This window comes from Malaya genurostris, chromosome 1 (assembly GCF_030247185.1).
Source record: "Malaya genurostris strain Urasoe2022 chromosome 1, Malgen_1.1, whole genome shotgun sequence".
NCBI classification, from domain to species: Eukaryota; Metazoa; Arthropoda; class Insecta; order Diptera; family Culicidae; genus Malaya; species Malaya genurostris.
In genome coordinates, this window is record NC_080570.1 from 78858079 (window position 1) to 78871524 (window position 13446).

The 13446-nt window shown below is 33.5% G+C and overlaps 1 protein-coding gene across 5 annotated transcripts in view; it reads left to right on the forward strand.

Annotated features, from left to right (window-relative positions):
- Nucleotides 1-13446, forward strand: part of LOC131440558 (protein unc-13 homolog 4B) — a 128121-nt gene that overhangs the window by 7827 nt on the left and 106848 nt on the right. For all 5 annotated transcript variants that reach the window (XM_058611943.1, XM_058611941.1, XM_058611942.1 and 2 more), the window contains exons 2-3: nucleotides 42-488; nucleotides 7892-8558. In XM_058611943.1, the coding sequence (XP_058467926.1) occupies nucleotides 124-488; nucleotides 7892-8558 (1032 nt within the window). In that variant the 5' untranslated portion in view covers nucleotides 42-123. The remainder of the gene's footprint in view (nucleotides 1-41; nucleotides 489-7891; nucleotides 8559-13446) is intronic.

The window sequence follows — 13446 nt, forward strand, 5'->3', positions numbered from 1 at the left end:
CCACGAAAAGTAAACATTTCTTTTTCTGGATTGCTTTCTAGGTGAACTGAAGGAAGCATGTTGTTCGGAGATTATCAAATAATCACTACTGGAGTATCGATTTAACATAAATAGCATTTACTCATGAATACTCGTAATACCAATTGTGAAAGACTGATATTCGATATGGAGAAAGTTACAACTGAAAGTGTTGAGAGTGAAAGCAGGAACAACGAGAATGATTCAGTAATATCTCTTTCGTCAACATCTACATTAACGTTGCCGGTTCGAGGATCAAAAAGAGATACATTCAAAACTCGAATGCCAGTGATAAAGTGGCTCAAAGGAACTGGCAGTAGAAATAAATTGAATAGTAGAAAATTCACCGCGTCACCCTGCTGTAATCTGAGTACTGCTAATGACAAAGAAATCCAAACAGAGAAGGAATTTGCAGAAAAATCGGTCCAATGTGATTATTCTTCTTTCGACGGTAACAGGTTGCCTTACAGGTGAATATTATACTAAACAGTAATCTGTCTTGGAAACATTCATATTTCCATGTATAATTTCGCACGGTCGTATATACTTTTTACTTACGTTAGTGACGATTCCTGAACGTGAAGAATTGATAGCGAAGTCTGTTCAAAACAGAAGGGTACATTCAACAACAATATTTAACGAAAGGACTTTATTTGGTAGAATGAAGATGTCATGAATTAAATTGTTATCAGTAGCCAATAAGAACCGACCCACTAAACATCCAGATTAGACAGAAATTCAAATATGTTCAGACTATGCACGACGTGCGATTACTTGTAGTCGATATACTAGAAGAAGCATTATACTATTAATCAATTTGCTCTTCAAGCATTATTGACATCTAGTCAGATTATTTTCGTAGCAATTCACAATGAGACCTTCCGCCCTGAACGAAGATTACGTTAGAATGAATAAACTTCTTTAAACGCATTCCGGATAGCAGGAAAAAAACAATTTTATAAACTAGTTTGCTATGTTTGACACAGTGATCACTATTATTTTTAACAACAAATTTAGCTGTATGGTATCACTTTTAGCTCAATTGAATCTCTCGAGTTTTCGGTGTACCAAATTTCGTTTGCTCTTTCATCAAAACCGCAATTTCACCGCAATTCTTCACCTAAAATCAATCATCGTCGTATCTAGGATAATAATTGCCCGGGGAAATATATGATTTACCGTTCCCCTTTGTAAGAAGGGAATCGGTTTAGTGAGGTCTCACCGAAGATTGTTTTACCACCCCATAAAAAGTGTTGTAGAATCAAAACGAAATTTGTTACTATTTTAGCAAGTAAAATTCAACACTTTCAAAACGTGCACACATATCTAATAACATTATTTAGTTTCCTGAGTGAGATGTATTTACCAACTGCGGAAAACTCATGAACATATTGGAGTCCCTGTGTTCAAATAAATATTTTTTCCAAATATTGAGATGTTTATGTATTCCAGTTTCAATCATACCACTAAAATGAATATAGAACAACAACAACACCGACGATGAAGCAATGGATGATAAGACGAACCACGAACAAAATGCCCCCCAATCCTTACTGGATGGAAGCTAAAGCTCCTATTCCTCAAGAAAAAGGGTAGCAACGAGAATAACGGTCACTTTTTGTAACATTTCAAATCGGATGGCAATTCGCAAATATTATTATAATGAATTTAAAATTTAACAGTGATGTTAAATAATTATTTGAATTTTTTAAATTGGAATGCTCGATCTTTGAAATCGAGTGAAAATGAATTTTATAATTTTCTCAAAGTTCACAAAACTCATATTGCCATTGTGGCAGAAACTTTTCTTAAACCAAATGTCAAATTGAAAAGTAATCTACATTGTGTGGTTCATTGATTTGACAGGTTTACTGTCGAATTTTACCTTCTTTCAATACTAAAGTTATTGAAAGCATGAGAATCGAAGTTGAAACCATTCATGGAATTTATTTCATCGCTGGAGCATATTTGCCATTCCAATGCACCGGCGAACATTTAAGTTTCTTTAAAGGCGATTTGCAAAAACTTCTGGCGAAAAAGCTCAAAAACTTGCTCAGCAGTTCGAGAGTGTACACAATTATAATTTGAACGTTGTGAGTCCTATTGAAAATGAAGTCTCACTGAAATATGATCATATTTCAACCCATGGATACAAGATGGTATTATTGAGAAGAATTTTGATAAAATTAAATCAATTATTAGGAAACTTAAAAACATGAAGGCTCATGGTTATGATGGAATTTTTAATATTCTTATTAAAAATCTTCCCGATGTTGCCTTGAGACTCCTGGTTAAATTTTTCGACAAGTGTTTTTCATTAGCTTACTTCCCAAAAAGATGGAAAAACGCTAAAGAAATTCCTATCTTGAAACCTGATGAAAATCCAGCATAAACATCAAGTTATCGACCAATTAGCTTACTTTCTTCTATCAGTAAACTTTTTGATAAAATTATCTTGTTGAGAATTATGTCTCATATAAATGAGAATTCAATTTTTTTACCAGAGCAGTTTGGATTTCGTCATGAACATTCAACTACTCATCAACTTTCCAGAATTGCGAACATGATAAAAGCAAATAAATCTTCTGGGTTATCCACTGGAGTTGGACATAGAAAAAGCATTTGACAGTGTTTGGCACAAAGGTTTAATAGCAAAAATGTCTGATTTCCAGTTTCCTATTTATTTGATCAAAATGATTCAAAATTATTTAACTGATCGTACTCTTCAGGTTAGCTATCAGAATTGTAAATCTGAATTGCTACTCGTACTACGCCGGTGTTCGCAGGGTTCGAGCGTAGCTCCAATCTTGTATAATATTTTCACTTCTGATATTCCAAATCTACCCGTTGGTTGTCAGAAATCGCTATTCTGTGACGACACCAGTCTGTTAGCCACAGGTAGAAATCTAAGAGTGATCTGCAGTCGCCTACAAAGAAGTTTAAATATATTCAGTGATTATCTTTCAAAATGGAAAATTAAACCAAATGCAGTAAAAACGCAATTAATTATCTTTCCTCACAAGCCAAGAGCTTCTTTTCTTAAACCAGACACGGTCTGATCAAACTAAATACTTAGGTTTAACGTATGACAAAAAACTCACTTTAAAGGATCACATTGAAGGAATCCAGGCAAAGTGTAATAAATATATTAAATGTTTATATCCTCTTATAAACAGAAATTCTAAGCTCTGTCTAAAAAACAAATTGTTAATTTATAAACAAATTTTCAGACCAGCCATGCTTTATGCAGTACCAATTTGGACAAGTTGTTGTTCCACCAGGAAGAAAACGCGTCAAAGGATTCAGAATAAAATTCTGAAAATGATTTTGAAGCGTCCTCCCTGGTTTAGTACAAATGAGTTACACAGACTCACAAATATAGAACCATTAGATGTAATGTCACATAATATTATAAGCAAATTCCGACAAAAATCGATGCAATCTTCAATTGAATCGATTCGCTCTCTGTATTAGTTAGTAAGTTAGTATATAAGTTCCTTTTCCCCATTACACAATACAAGTAGGTTTAGAATTTTCCCTACACAAAAATCTCAGAATTGCGGAAGCAAATGATGTCCTCATGGTATCAACCAAATCATATATATAATAGGGCTGAAATGTCACCACTTGTGGCTGAACACCCAATTTAAATCTTAATAATTTAATTTTAACTCATATTCCAATAAATAGTTATTAAAAAAAATAAAAAAAAACGAGAATAACGGTTCAATCGGCCAAGTAAAGCTTCTACGGCTTGAATAAAAATTTCTAAGAAATGAATAAGCAATCAAAAAGGAGTCTTTCCGACTTCCGTTATTCAAGGAGATGAGGGTGAAATATGAAGCTAATTTTCTTCAAATTAGATCATTCTAATGCGTATTACCATTTTGAACTTTCCAAACAGTTACGTAATTTAGACTTTGAAGTTTCGTAGGTCTTGCATAGTACATTAGTCCACATGTAAGCAATTTCGCTAAAAGTGCTATCCGTCATAATAAAAGAAACTTGTTTTAACTTGACTTGTACTCTCCAATAGAAACAGTTTTTTTTTCGGGCGCAAACGAGCAGAGCCTAATAAAAGAAATATTTTCGAACCAAAGTTATAAGATTTTTTTCAGTTTTGCAGCATCGGTCTAAGTGATGGTTTGAAATTTCAAACACACTTCTCTCTGTTGTTCCGGATTAACTTTTATTTGGTCTTTTTGTTTATGAAAATCAGTTGAGCCATTGCGGAGAAAAGTGAGTGTTTTTTGTTTTGAAATTTTTGGCAACAATTTCAAGGGCCCAGCAACTAAAATGACCTTCAAATCTGACCCAAGTTAGAAGTTAGAAGATTTTTTCCTTGTTTGCATCGTCGCACTATACGACGGCTTAAAATTTCAAGCACTTATCATCCTGTAGTTCCGTAACCGAAAGTCAGATCCGGATCAAATTCCGAATTTACATAAAAGACCGTAAGCCCTTCATTGGATCCAAAATTTTGAGAAAACCGATTCAGGCGTTTTGGAGAAAAATAATTTGGTTCCATTTTGGAGTTTATTTCCGGTGCTTCCGAAACCGGATACCGGTATAGCCGAAGTCTATTCATATGTTCAGTAACGTACATGATCAACAAATTGCAACAGTATTGAGTCTAATTTAGAATGTTTTTTTCCTTTTTTGCTCCATCGCAATATAAGACGGCTTAGATTTTCAAACACTCATCACCCTATAATTCCGGACTTTCTGTCGGATTTGGATAAAATTCAGCAATTCATTTCATTCTAAGTTTGAGAAAACAGGTTGAGCGGTCTCGAAGAATAGTGAATTTGTTCCATTTTGAAGATTTTGACTACTATTTCCGATACTTCCGGCTCCGGATTCTGGGAACCGGTATATCCGATGTGAGTTTGTATGGTCTTCAACCTGTACACTGGCCTGGCCTTTTAACCTGTAAACTACAGGAATTAATTAACTATTTTGGAAAAAAATAATCATTTTTACATCTTACACTCATCACCCTGTAATTCTGGAACCGGAAGCCAGATCCATACAAAATTTAAAAAATATTTATAAGACAATACTACTGTGCATTTGATCCTAAGTTTGTGAAAATTGGTCTAGACATCTCGGAGAAACGTGAGTGCATATTTATCTATCTTTCTCTATCACACACACATAGCCATTTCGCGTACTCAACAAATTTAGTCGAATTGTAGGGTAAGGGCTCCCTATTTCATCTCAGCTCCAATTTCCATCTCATTTCTTCACCTCTTAACTTTGAACATTAATCATATCTTTAAACGTACGTGAACGATACTATGGAACGTTTTAAAACATTTATTCTAGGTTTTGCCTCACTTTACAATTGAAAAAAAATAGTTTAAAAACCTTCAACGATCGCTTTTTTCATTTAAAATAAACTCACTTTTTGATTTAGGAACCACTTTCGTCTGAAGTTTTACAATTCATCATGTTTCTGAATATTTACTAATCGGCTCGTCTCGAAACATGATCACTATTTCACATCACTACACAACTATTCAATGTTGGATGACCTTATAGTTAGTAATGTTCACTTTCCACTTGTTTAATCAACGATTGAAGACTTCCTAAATTACCTGATAAGCAATAAAAGCTATAAAAAATATGAGATGAAAAATTGCACTCAATTCACTTGATTGCGCTTTATTTTCATCTCATTTCGTATCGCAAGGTTGCCAAGTTTTCTCATAATGTTAAATAAAAAAAAATATTTTTTCTTCTTTAAATTATCATCAACAAGTATTTTTTGGTATCCGTGACATTAGTTTAATTATATCATTGATATTTATATATAAATAAAACTGTTTCGGATTCTAATATTACCAAATAGAAGGTGTTAAATACTAATCAAATGGCCATTGTGGCAAATCTAGTAGCACTGGTTTCTTTCCGCTATAAGTCACCATAACACTGTTAAATGTGTGTTTCATCGGCTGTGCACAGAGATGCCAGATATTTTCATAGAAAATATGTATCTGCTCAATCTGTTTTCACTAATAAAATGAATCAAATTCAAATCAAATTCAAATTGGTTTTAAATTTTAATATAAATGTGTATCAGTGTTCATCATCAAACATTTGCACAAAAGATTTCCATTTTAACATGTGATTTGTCCGTTGATTAATAAACTTTTAAAGAAGTACTGTAATTAAATACAAATAGATACTCAGAGAGGAAAGTCTAAAGTTTTACTTCTCACTTTTTATGAACCTTGTATTAAATTTAGAAAATCTGTAATCTGATTTAACGAACGCGAACGCATTAATCTATACAATACAGATTAATCTGTATGAATGGCATCTCTGGTTCTACATTTTGTTTTTAGAAGGGCTAATGCCTAAATAGTAACATTTTTTTTTGTTTTTTTTCAAATTCTCCAAATTAACTGCAGAGTAAAATTTTTAATTTGAAACGAAAGGTAAGAAAAACGATCCAAATAATTTTAAACGTCGAAATGATTCCAAATTGTTTTTTTTTAAATATCGTGTGTTGTGTCATAGTTGGCATTAGGCCCTGACATTCTGACATTTTGAACCTGAGAGTGTAATAGTGCAATATTTTGGTTTTGATTGCTGTCGCCTTTGCTAATTTATGGGATGAATAAAGGACCAACGATAGGATGAATACAAAACCTTTGAGATGAAATTAGGAGCACAGTAAAGAACATATCAGAAGTCTATTTGGCGGATTTTTTAAATATTATTTTAATTTCCAAGGATTTTTTAAATATTAATTTAATTTTAATGTTAATCAATTCCCAATGAGGAGCAAGGCGAATTAAGCAGAAATATGAAAAAATCGTAGTGATTTTGGTGGCTAAATCAGGTTTTTAAGGTAACGTCCTTTCAAATGAGATGAAATAGGGAGCCCTTACCCTATATGACACTCAGCCCTCCGGGCCTATGTTTAAAAGCCGTTTTTCATAGTGATTGCATAGCCTTTCTATATGAGACAAACATATGTAATTCTAGAATATCATTGAAAAAAGTTCTAATGGAAAAACTTGATTTTGGGGGTCTCCAATAAACAATGTTTTAGCCCTGACACCAATGCATTTAAAAGAGTTCATGTCTTCGGCTTTTTTCTGAAGACATAAATCAACCCCTGAAGTAAAAAAAAAATAACATGAGTTTTGATATGATTGGGACCACTCTGGAATGTAAACAAATGTGTTACTCGTAAATGATAATTTTTCAACCTCGATGAGTTTTTATCATTCGAAAACGCGGAATAGAAAAATACGGGCGAGCTCTAATGCTAAAATGAGACTTGGGACGAAGGAAATCTTTTTGGATCTTTGAAATGATAATAGGATATGATTAGGCTAGATTCATTCTCGCTATGGTTAGTGCAGAGCACATATGCGAATGGCAAGTGGTATACAACCATATCACTATCAAAACTAGTATTCTCAATTTGCTAACGCAATTATCGAAAGAGTCAGCGCAGGTTGTCCTTTAACTCGAAACTAATGACCGATAGCAACCAGAAGGACAGAAGTTCAACATTTAGGTGTGTTCATGCCATAACAATATCGTTGGGTAGCTGTAGTTTTTTCTTACAGTTTGAATCGATAGGCTTGTAAGCGAATACGGTTTTTCGCTAGTTGTAGCGATAGAAAAGAATCAACATATACTATGCACGCAAACACTCGCATATGTATATATATATATATATATATATATATATATATATATATATATATATATATATATATATATATATATATATATATATATATATATATATATATATATATATATATATATATATATATATATATATATATATATATATATATATATATATATATATATATATATATATCCACTTTTTGATTGATTTTAGGGTTCTACATTCGATTCATCAAGAACACACAATCGACTACATCAATGAACGGTTAGACATAATCAATGGAAATCAGCGGTTAGTGCAGCACGTAGGATGCAACTGTTGTTACCTCAACTACGGGTTAGAAGAAAAAGTATCCAGTAATACTCTCCATTCATCCATGCACGATGTGCGTCGTAGAAATTTCGTACACCAGAACAAAGTTGGCAGTTATGAAAAATATGGCAATGGGATAGAGGAAATTCGTTACGGGAATAATGTTTCTGTTGAACCGCGGTTGTTTAGAAAAAAATATTCAATATCAAACGATAACGAATTGTGGAAAATGCATAGAAATAGTTCGGTGATGTGTGATGCTCAGTTGCGAGCGGAAAATCAAGTCAGCGTTACTCCAATATTGAATTATGCTGAATCAAAATCATATGATAGATCGTTTTCCAAGAAAAACGTGCAACGAAAAATTGGTCGGGTGAATCCATTTGTAGTGCCACGCGAAGAAGAAGAAGATGTGGAAAAAATAGAAACGAACAGTGATCTATTGGCTAATGCTGAACAGCAGGCATATCTGGTACTAGGTATAAACAACCAAGCGCGAAGGCCATTCAATCGCAAAATATGCACTCCATTCAATAAGAGGTTAACGATGCCTACGGAACATTTCAAGGTAAGCGTTATAAATAAATTCACTGTACAATGTGATATCGAACTAAAAAATCGTTGTTTTGAAAATATTTATGTTTTGCCTTTCTCATAGATAATTGTTATGCAATTACTATGAAATCAACTTTTGAACAAAAACTCTGAATGTCTTATACCATTCGACTCAGTTCATAGCGATCACAACATGTATGCACACGTGTGCGTGCATGTGAAAAAATGGCTTGACCGATTAGACTAAGATTCAAATGATTTATAACTTTGGTAAAACGGTTGACGAGGGATAAAAATGTTTATTGCAAGAGTTCTTATATGTTAGAAGGTAAATAGGAGCGAATTCCTTAAAGTTAAGTAAAATAGTCTAGGGCAACAGAGGTATTTTGGCCACTTCATATATTTTGGCCTACCTAACATACTTTATGGATTTAATCGATGTTAAGTAACCCATGTTGCATCAATTCGAAGTTAATCACATTAAATTACCTATTGCGGAAGAGTTTTTCAAAGATTTTACAACATTTGGTGTATATTTTTACAAAGTGGGCCAAAATAAAATCAATCCTAAAGCGGGCCAAATACCTTTGTTGCCCTGATTACTGGAAGTTGATAATCAATTAAACACTCTTCGGAAATATCGATTCGAAAAAAATCATCATTATTGTGATTTTTTCTCAGAACTATCGTTCAACAAAATAAATTCAAATATTTTGTATGTTAAAAAGCATCATTCGAACAACATTTTGTAATTTTTTCGTGGAAAAATATTGAGAAATAAGTCGGTGAAGAGGCATTTTTGAGGACGCTTCTTAAAAATCATGAATTGCGGTGTCCACTAGGGTAGGACAAGGTTGTATGGGAAAAAGATGAAAATGTTTATTTTCTCGCTCCACCAAACTTTTCGTTTTCCTTTTGGGTCCCTAAAGCACCATGCAAAATTTTAGCCTGATCGGATAAACTATATTTTCGCGCCCACGGTTTAAAGTTTCACAATATTCCATTCGTACAGAAATTTACTGGCTCCGAATGTAATTTGCACTCTGCTAGCAAGTGAGACTGTATGAATTTATATGCACAATTTACCAGCCAAGCAGATATGTGCTTCTGTGGCTCACTCGACTAACTGGTGTGCTTTGTGATCTAATATTTTTCGGTTCAAGTCGCGTTGTTGATGTCGATCTTTTGATTTTTACTTCTTTCGTTTTCAAGCCATGTAGTTTTCAAATCACACAATTTTTTATGGTCTTGAATATAAATTTGTGTGAAATATGACGCTCCATTTATGTGCATCTGATAAAATGAAAAATCACAAGAATTTTTCGAACTGTGTACGATTTTTCACGAAAAAATCTGCCATTTTGTAGCTGTGAAACCTCACCAAAGTAACAAACAACGAGAAGGAAAACGTTTGGGTCTGTTTTTTTATATGTAGAAAGTGTGTGCTAAATTTGAAAAAAAAATTTGGAGCAGTAGTTTTTGAATGACGATGGACACGGACTTTCAAAACTTGCTTTCGAGAAAAACGCGTTGAAAGGTTATTGTCTATAAAATCGAAGGAAACAATTTATTACTCAAGGGAGCACTTAGGCTCTCACATTCTCAAAAGCCATATTTTTTCTTTTGTATTTTGTTATAATGAAACATTTCGTGAATGTTTTGTCAAGTTTTAAAGTCAATCGAAGCGGGAATCTTGGGCCTGTGTACGCAGCTCTCTTATTTCTTCGTAGTATGAGATCGCAAAGATGAAGGCCCATAACTTGCTGAGTTTTGTCGCGATAGGCTTCAAAATTTCACAGAATATTCTTGAAATATTTTACTATTAGAAAATAGAAAGAATATAATAAATGATTTTTCAAAAGTGTTAGACCCTACCCGCCCCTTAAAAGAGGGTGTAGGGTCTAACACTTTTGAAAAATCATTTATTATTTTCTTTATATTTTCTAATAGTGAAACATTTGAAGAATTTTCTGTGAAATTTTCAAGCCTATTGGAACGAAACTCTGGAAGTTATGGACCTTTATCTACAGCTATCTACGAAGAAGCAAGAGATCGGTGCACAGGCGCAAGATTTCTTCATCGATTCACTTCAGCACTCAACAAAACATTCTTGAAATGTTTCGTTATGATAAATTAAAAAAAAAATATGATGTTTTGAAAATGTTAAACCCTGCGAGCTCCCTGGAGTAATTAATTGTTTCCATTGATTTTATAGACAAAAACCTTTAAACGCGTTTTCCTCGGAAGCAGGTTTTGAAAATTCAAAATTCATTCAAAAATTACTGCACCAATTTTTTTCAAATTTTGCACACACTTTCTACATATAAAAAACCAAACCCCAACGTTTTCCTTTTCGTTGTTTGTTACTTTGGGGAGGTTTAACAGCTATAAAATGGCGGTTTTTTTTCGTGAAAAATCATAGTTTTTACTTTGAACAACTACCAAAAATTTCAAAAATCTAAAAAAAAATCAAACAAAAACGTTGGGGTCTAGAAAAACTTCTACTCTAACTATGCTGCTTTGATTTGTTCATTTCTGATTAGTCTGCGCTGGGATACAGTGGACACCTCAAATCATGACTTTTAAGAAACGTCCTCAAAAATACTTCTTCACCGACTTATTTCTCAATATTTTTCCACGAAAAAATTACAAAATGTTGTTGTTGAAAAAAAATTCACAAAAATGATGTTATTTTTCATCATTTAAAACCCTCCTCGTGCCTCCAGGCCCACGGTCTTAAGGTCTGAGGACAGAGGGCCACGTTTTGAGTTTTAAATCAACCACGTGGCTCGTTCAATTCCCTTTGCGCATCGTATTTCTCTTGTACTCTCACGTATATGAGCAAACTGTACCGGGTTGCCAGCATACATTTTATTATTTTGATGAGAAGTTTTATTACATTAATCTATCGTATGGGTTGGACATTACATAGATTCAAAGGAACAATACAAAAATATTCAACTTTCACAAAGATTGAATGTCTGTGTGTTTGGCAGCCTTGTCGAGCCAATTTTATTTCTCCCTCTTTTTTCAGAATGCTATCAGGAAACCAAAGCAAAAAAAAAATAAGGAATGCGTTGAAACTGACTTTGTTTCACAGAGAAATACAAGACTTTATTTTTATCGCGATAACATATATGTTTTTATGTACTAATCGCATCTAAACTAAATTATCTAGACTTTGTCACGGTAGATTTATGATACAAGCCTTCAAAGCCGAGATATTCGATGAACAAGTAGAGGTATGCATTTCCGAGCGTTCCAATTTTCAGCAGTTCTTCAGTCAGAAAAAAATACAACACGACCGCTAAACTCAATGAATCATTCTGAAAATTTCACAGAATATTCTCAACTAAATTTCGAAGACATTGTCAGGTGGGTTTTTCTATATTCTGCACCGTTTCCAAGAAAATTTACTTTGAAACGGGAAAATAGCAAAAAAACTACCACTTTACGGTACTGTCCTCAGCCCTTAGGGGCCGTTGACGGGACCCAGCGAGCCGAAAAAAGGTAATTCAGTTTGTTAGAAATTGTACATCTTCAATAGTAATTTCCTGATTCTGACCTTTTAAAAGATCAATAAATACTTCAGAGCAATTACTCATCCCCAGTATTTTCAGTTTTGGTTTACTAGACGTGGGTACAACAGCATTACTTTCTTTTAAAGTTTGAATGTATTCCCCTATTGCACACTCAAGAATAGTCGAACCATTTTTACTATTCTATGTGTTACTAATCCTGTGTACCCTTGGATCCAATTTGTCTTTCAAAGATTTCCTTGTATTATCGCTCGTTGACGACGACTCGATTGGTGTAATCATAATTACCGGGCGAGCCTTACGATATTTAATACTATAGTTTCTACTTTTTGATTTCCCAAATAATAAATCCGCGTATGAAATCCCTATTTCTGCAAAAACTTCATTACTTTTATCATCATTATCATTGTCAACAAGCATCGTCTTTTCATCGTTATTTGATAATTATTTTTAGTTTTCGGCTGAGATTTTCGTCATGCTCCGAATGAGTCTTGCTCTCGGCAATATTTTTTTTATCTTTACAGCAAATTCATTATCATTCTGCATATAATTTAAATTCGTTAAATTTTTGAAATCTTCCAACTTTCTGGTCATACTATTTTCCAAGCATTCTGGTCATACTATTTTCCAAGCATCTTTTATTCGGAAGCCTATTTGGAAGACCTAATCAGTCTCTTGATTCTACTTTTTATTGCGATATTAATCTATTAGGTTTTGCACGATGACCACTCGAATGAACTACCGATGAACTGCCAATGAATCAAGTTCACCTTTTGACAACTATCAGTGTTTTGTTTACATATCTATCAGGTTTTGCACGAACATGACATAACCTCACAAAATGAACAAAATGAATCAATTTTAACAGCTATCAGGGGTTTTTTTTATGTGTTCATTGCGTTCATTCCAATTTGAATACGTGTTAATAGATATGTAAACAAACCACTGATAGCTGTCAAAAGATGAACTTGATTCATCGGCAGTTCATCGGTAGTTCATTCGAGTGGCCATCGTGCAAAATCTAATCTAATCAAAATCTAAAACTCAACAGATTCATACATATATCGCTCCTTGATGCTGGAAACACATACAGGGCAATCTTTTTAGTTATTTTCACTGTGGAATACGTTTTTAACAGGCAATTTTTCGTCATTTTTTAAATTTTTAACTTGCAGTCGCAAAACAAAACAAGTACACGGCAACTGTCAAAGATGAACTTGATTCATCGGCAGTTCATTTGTGTCGTCATCGTGCAAAACCTAATAGCGCCGGAATCTTCTGTTTTGAAATATCAACCATAATAATGTCAATCATACACGTTTGTGCAGTTCTTTCAATCGAATCATGTAGTTTCAGTAATTT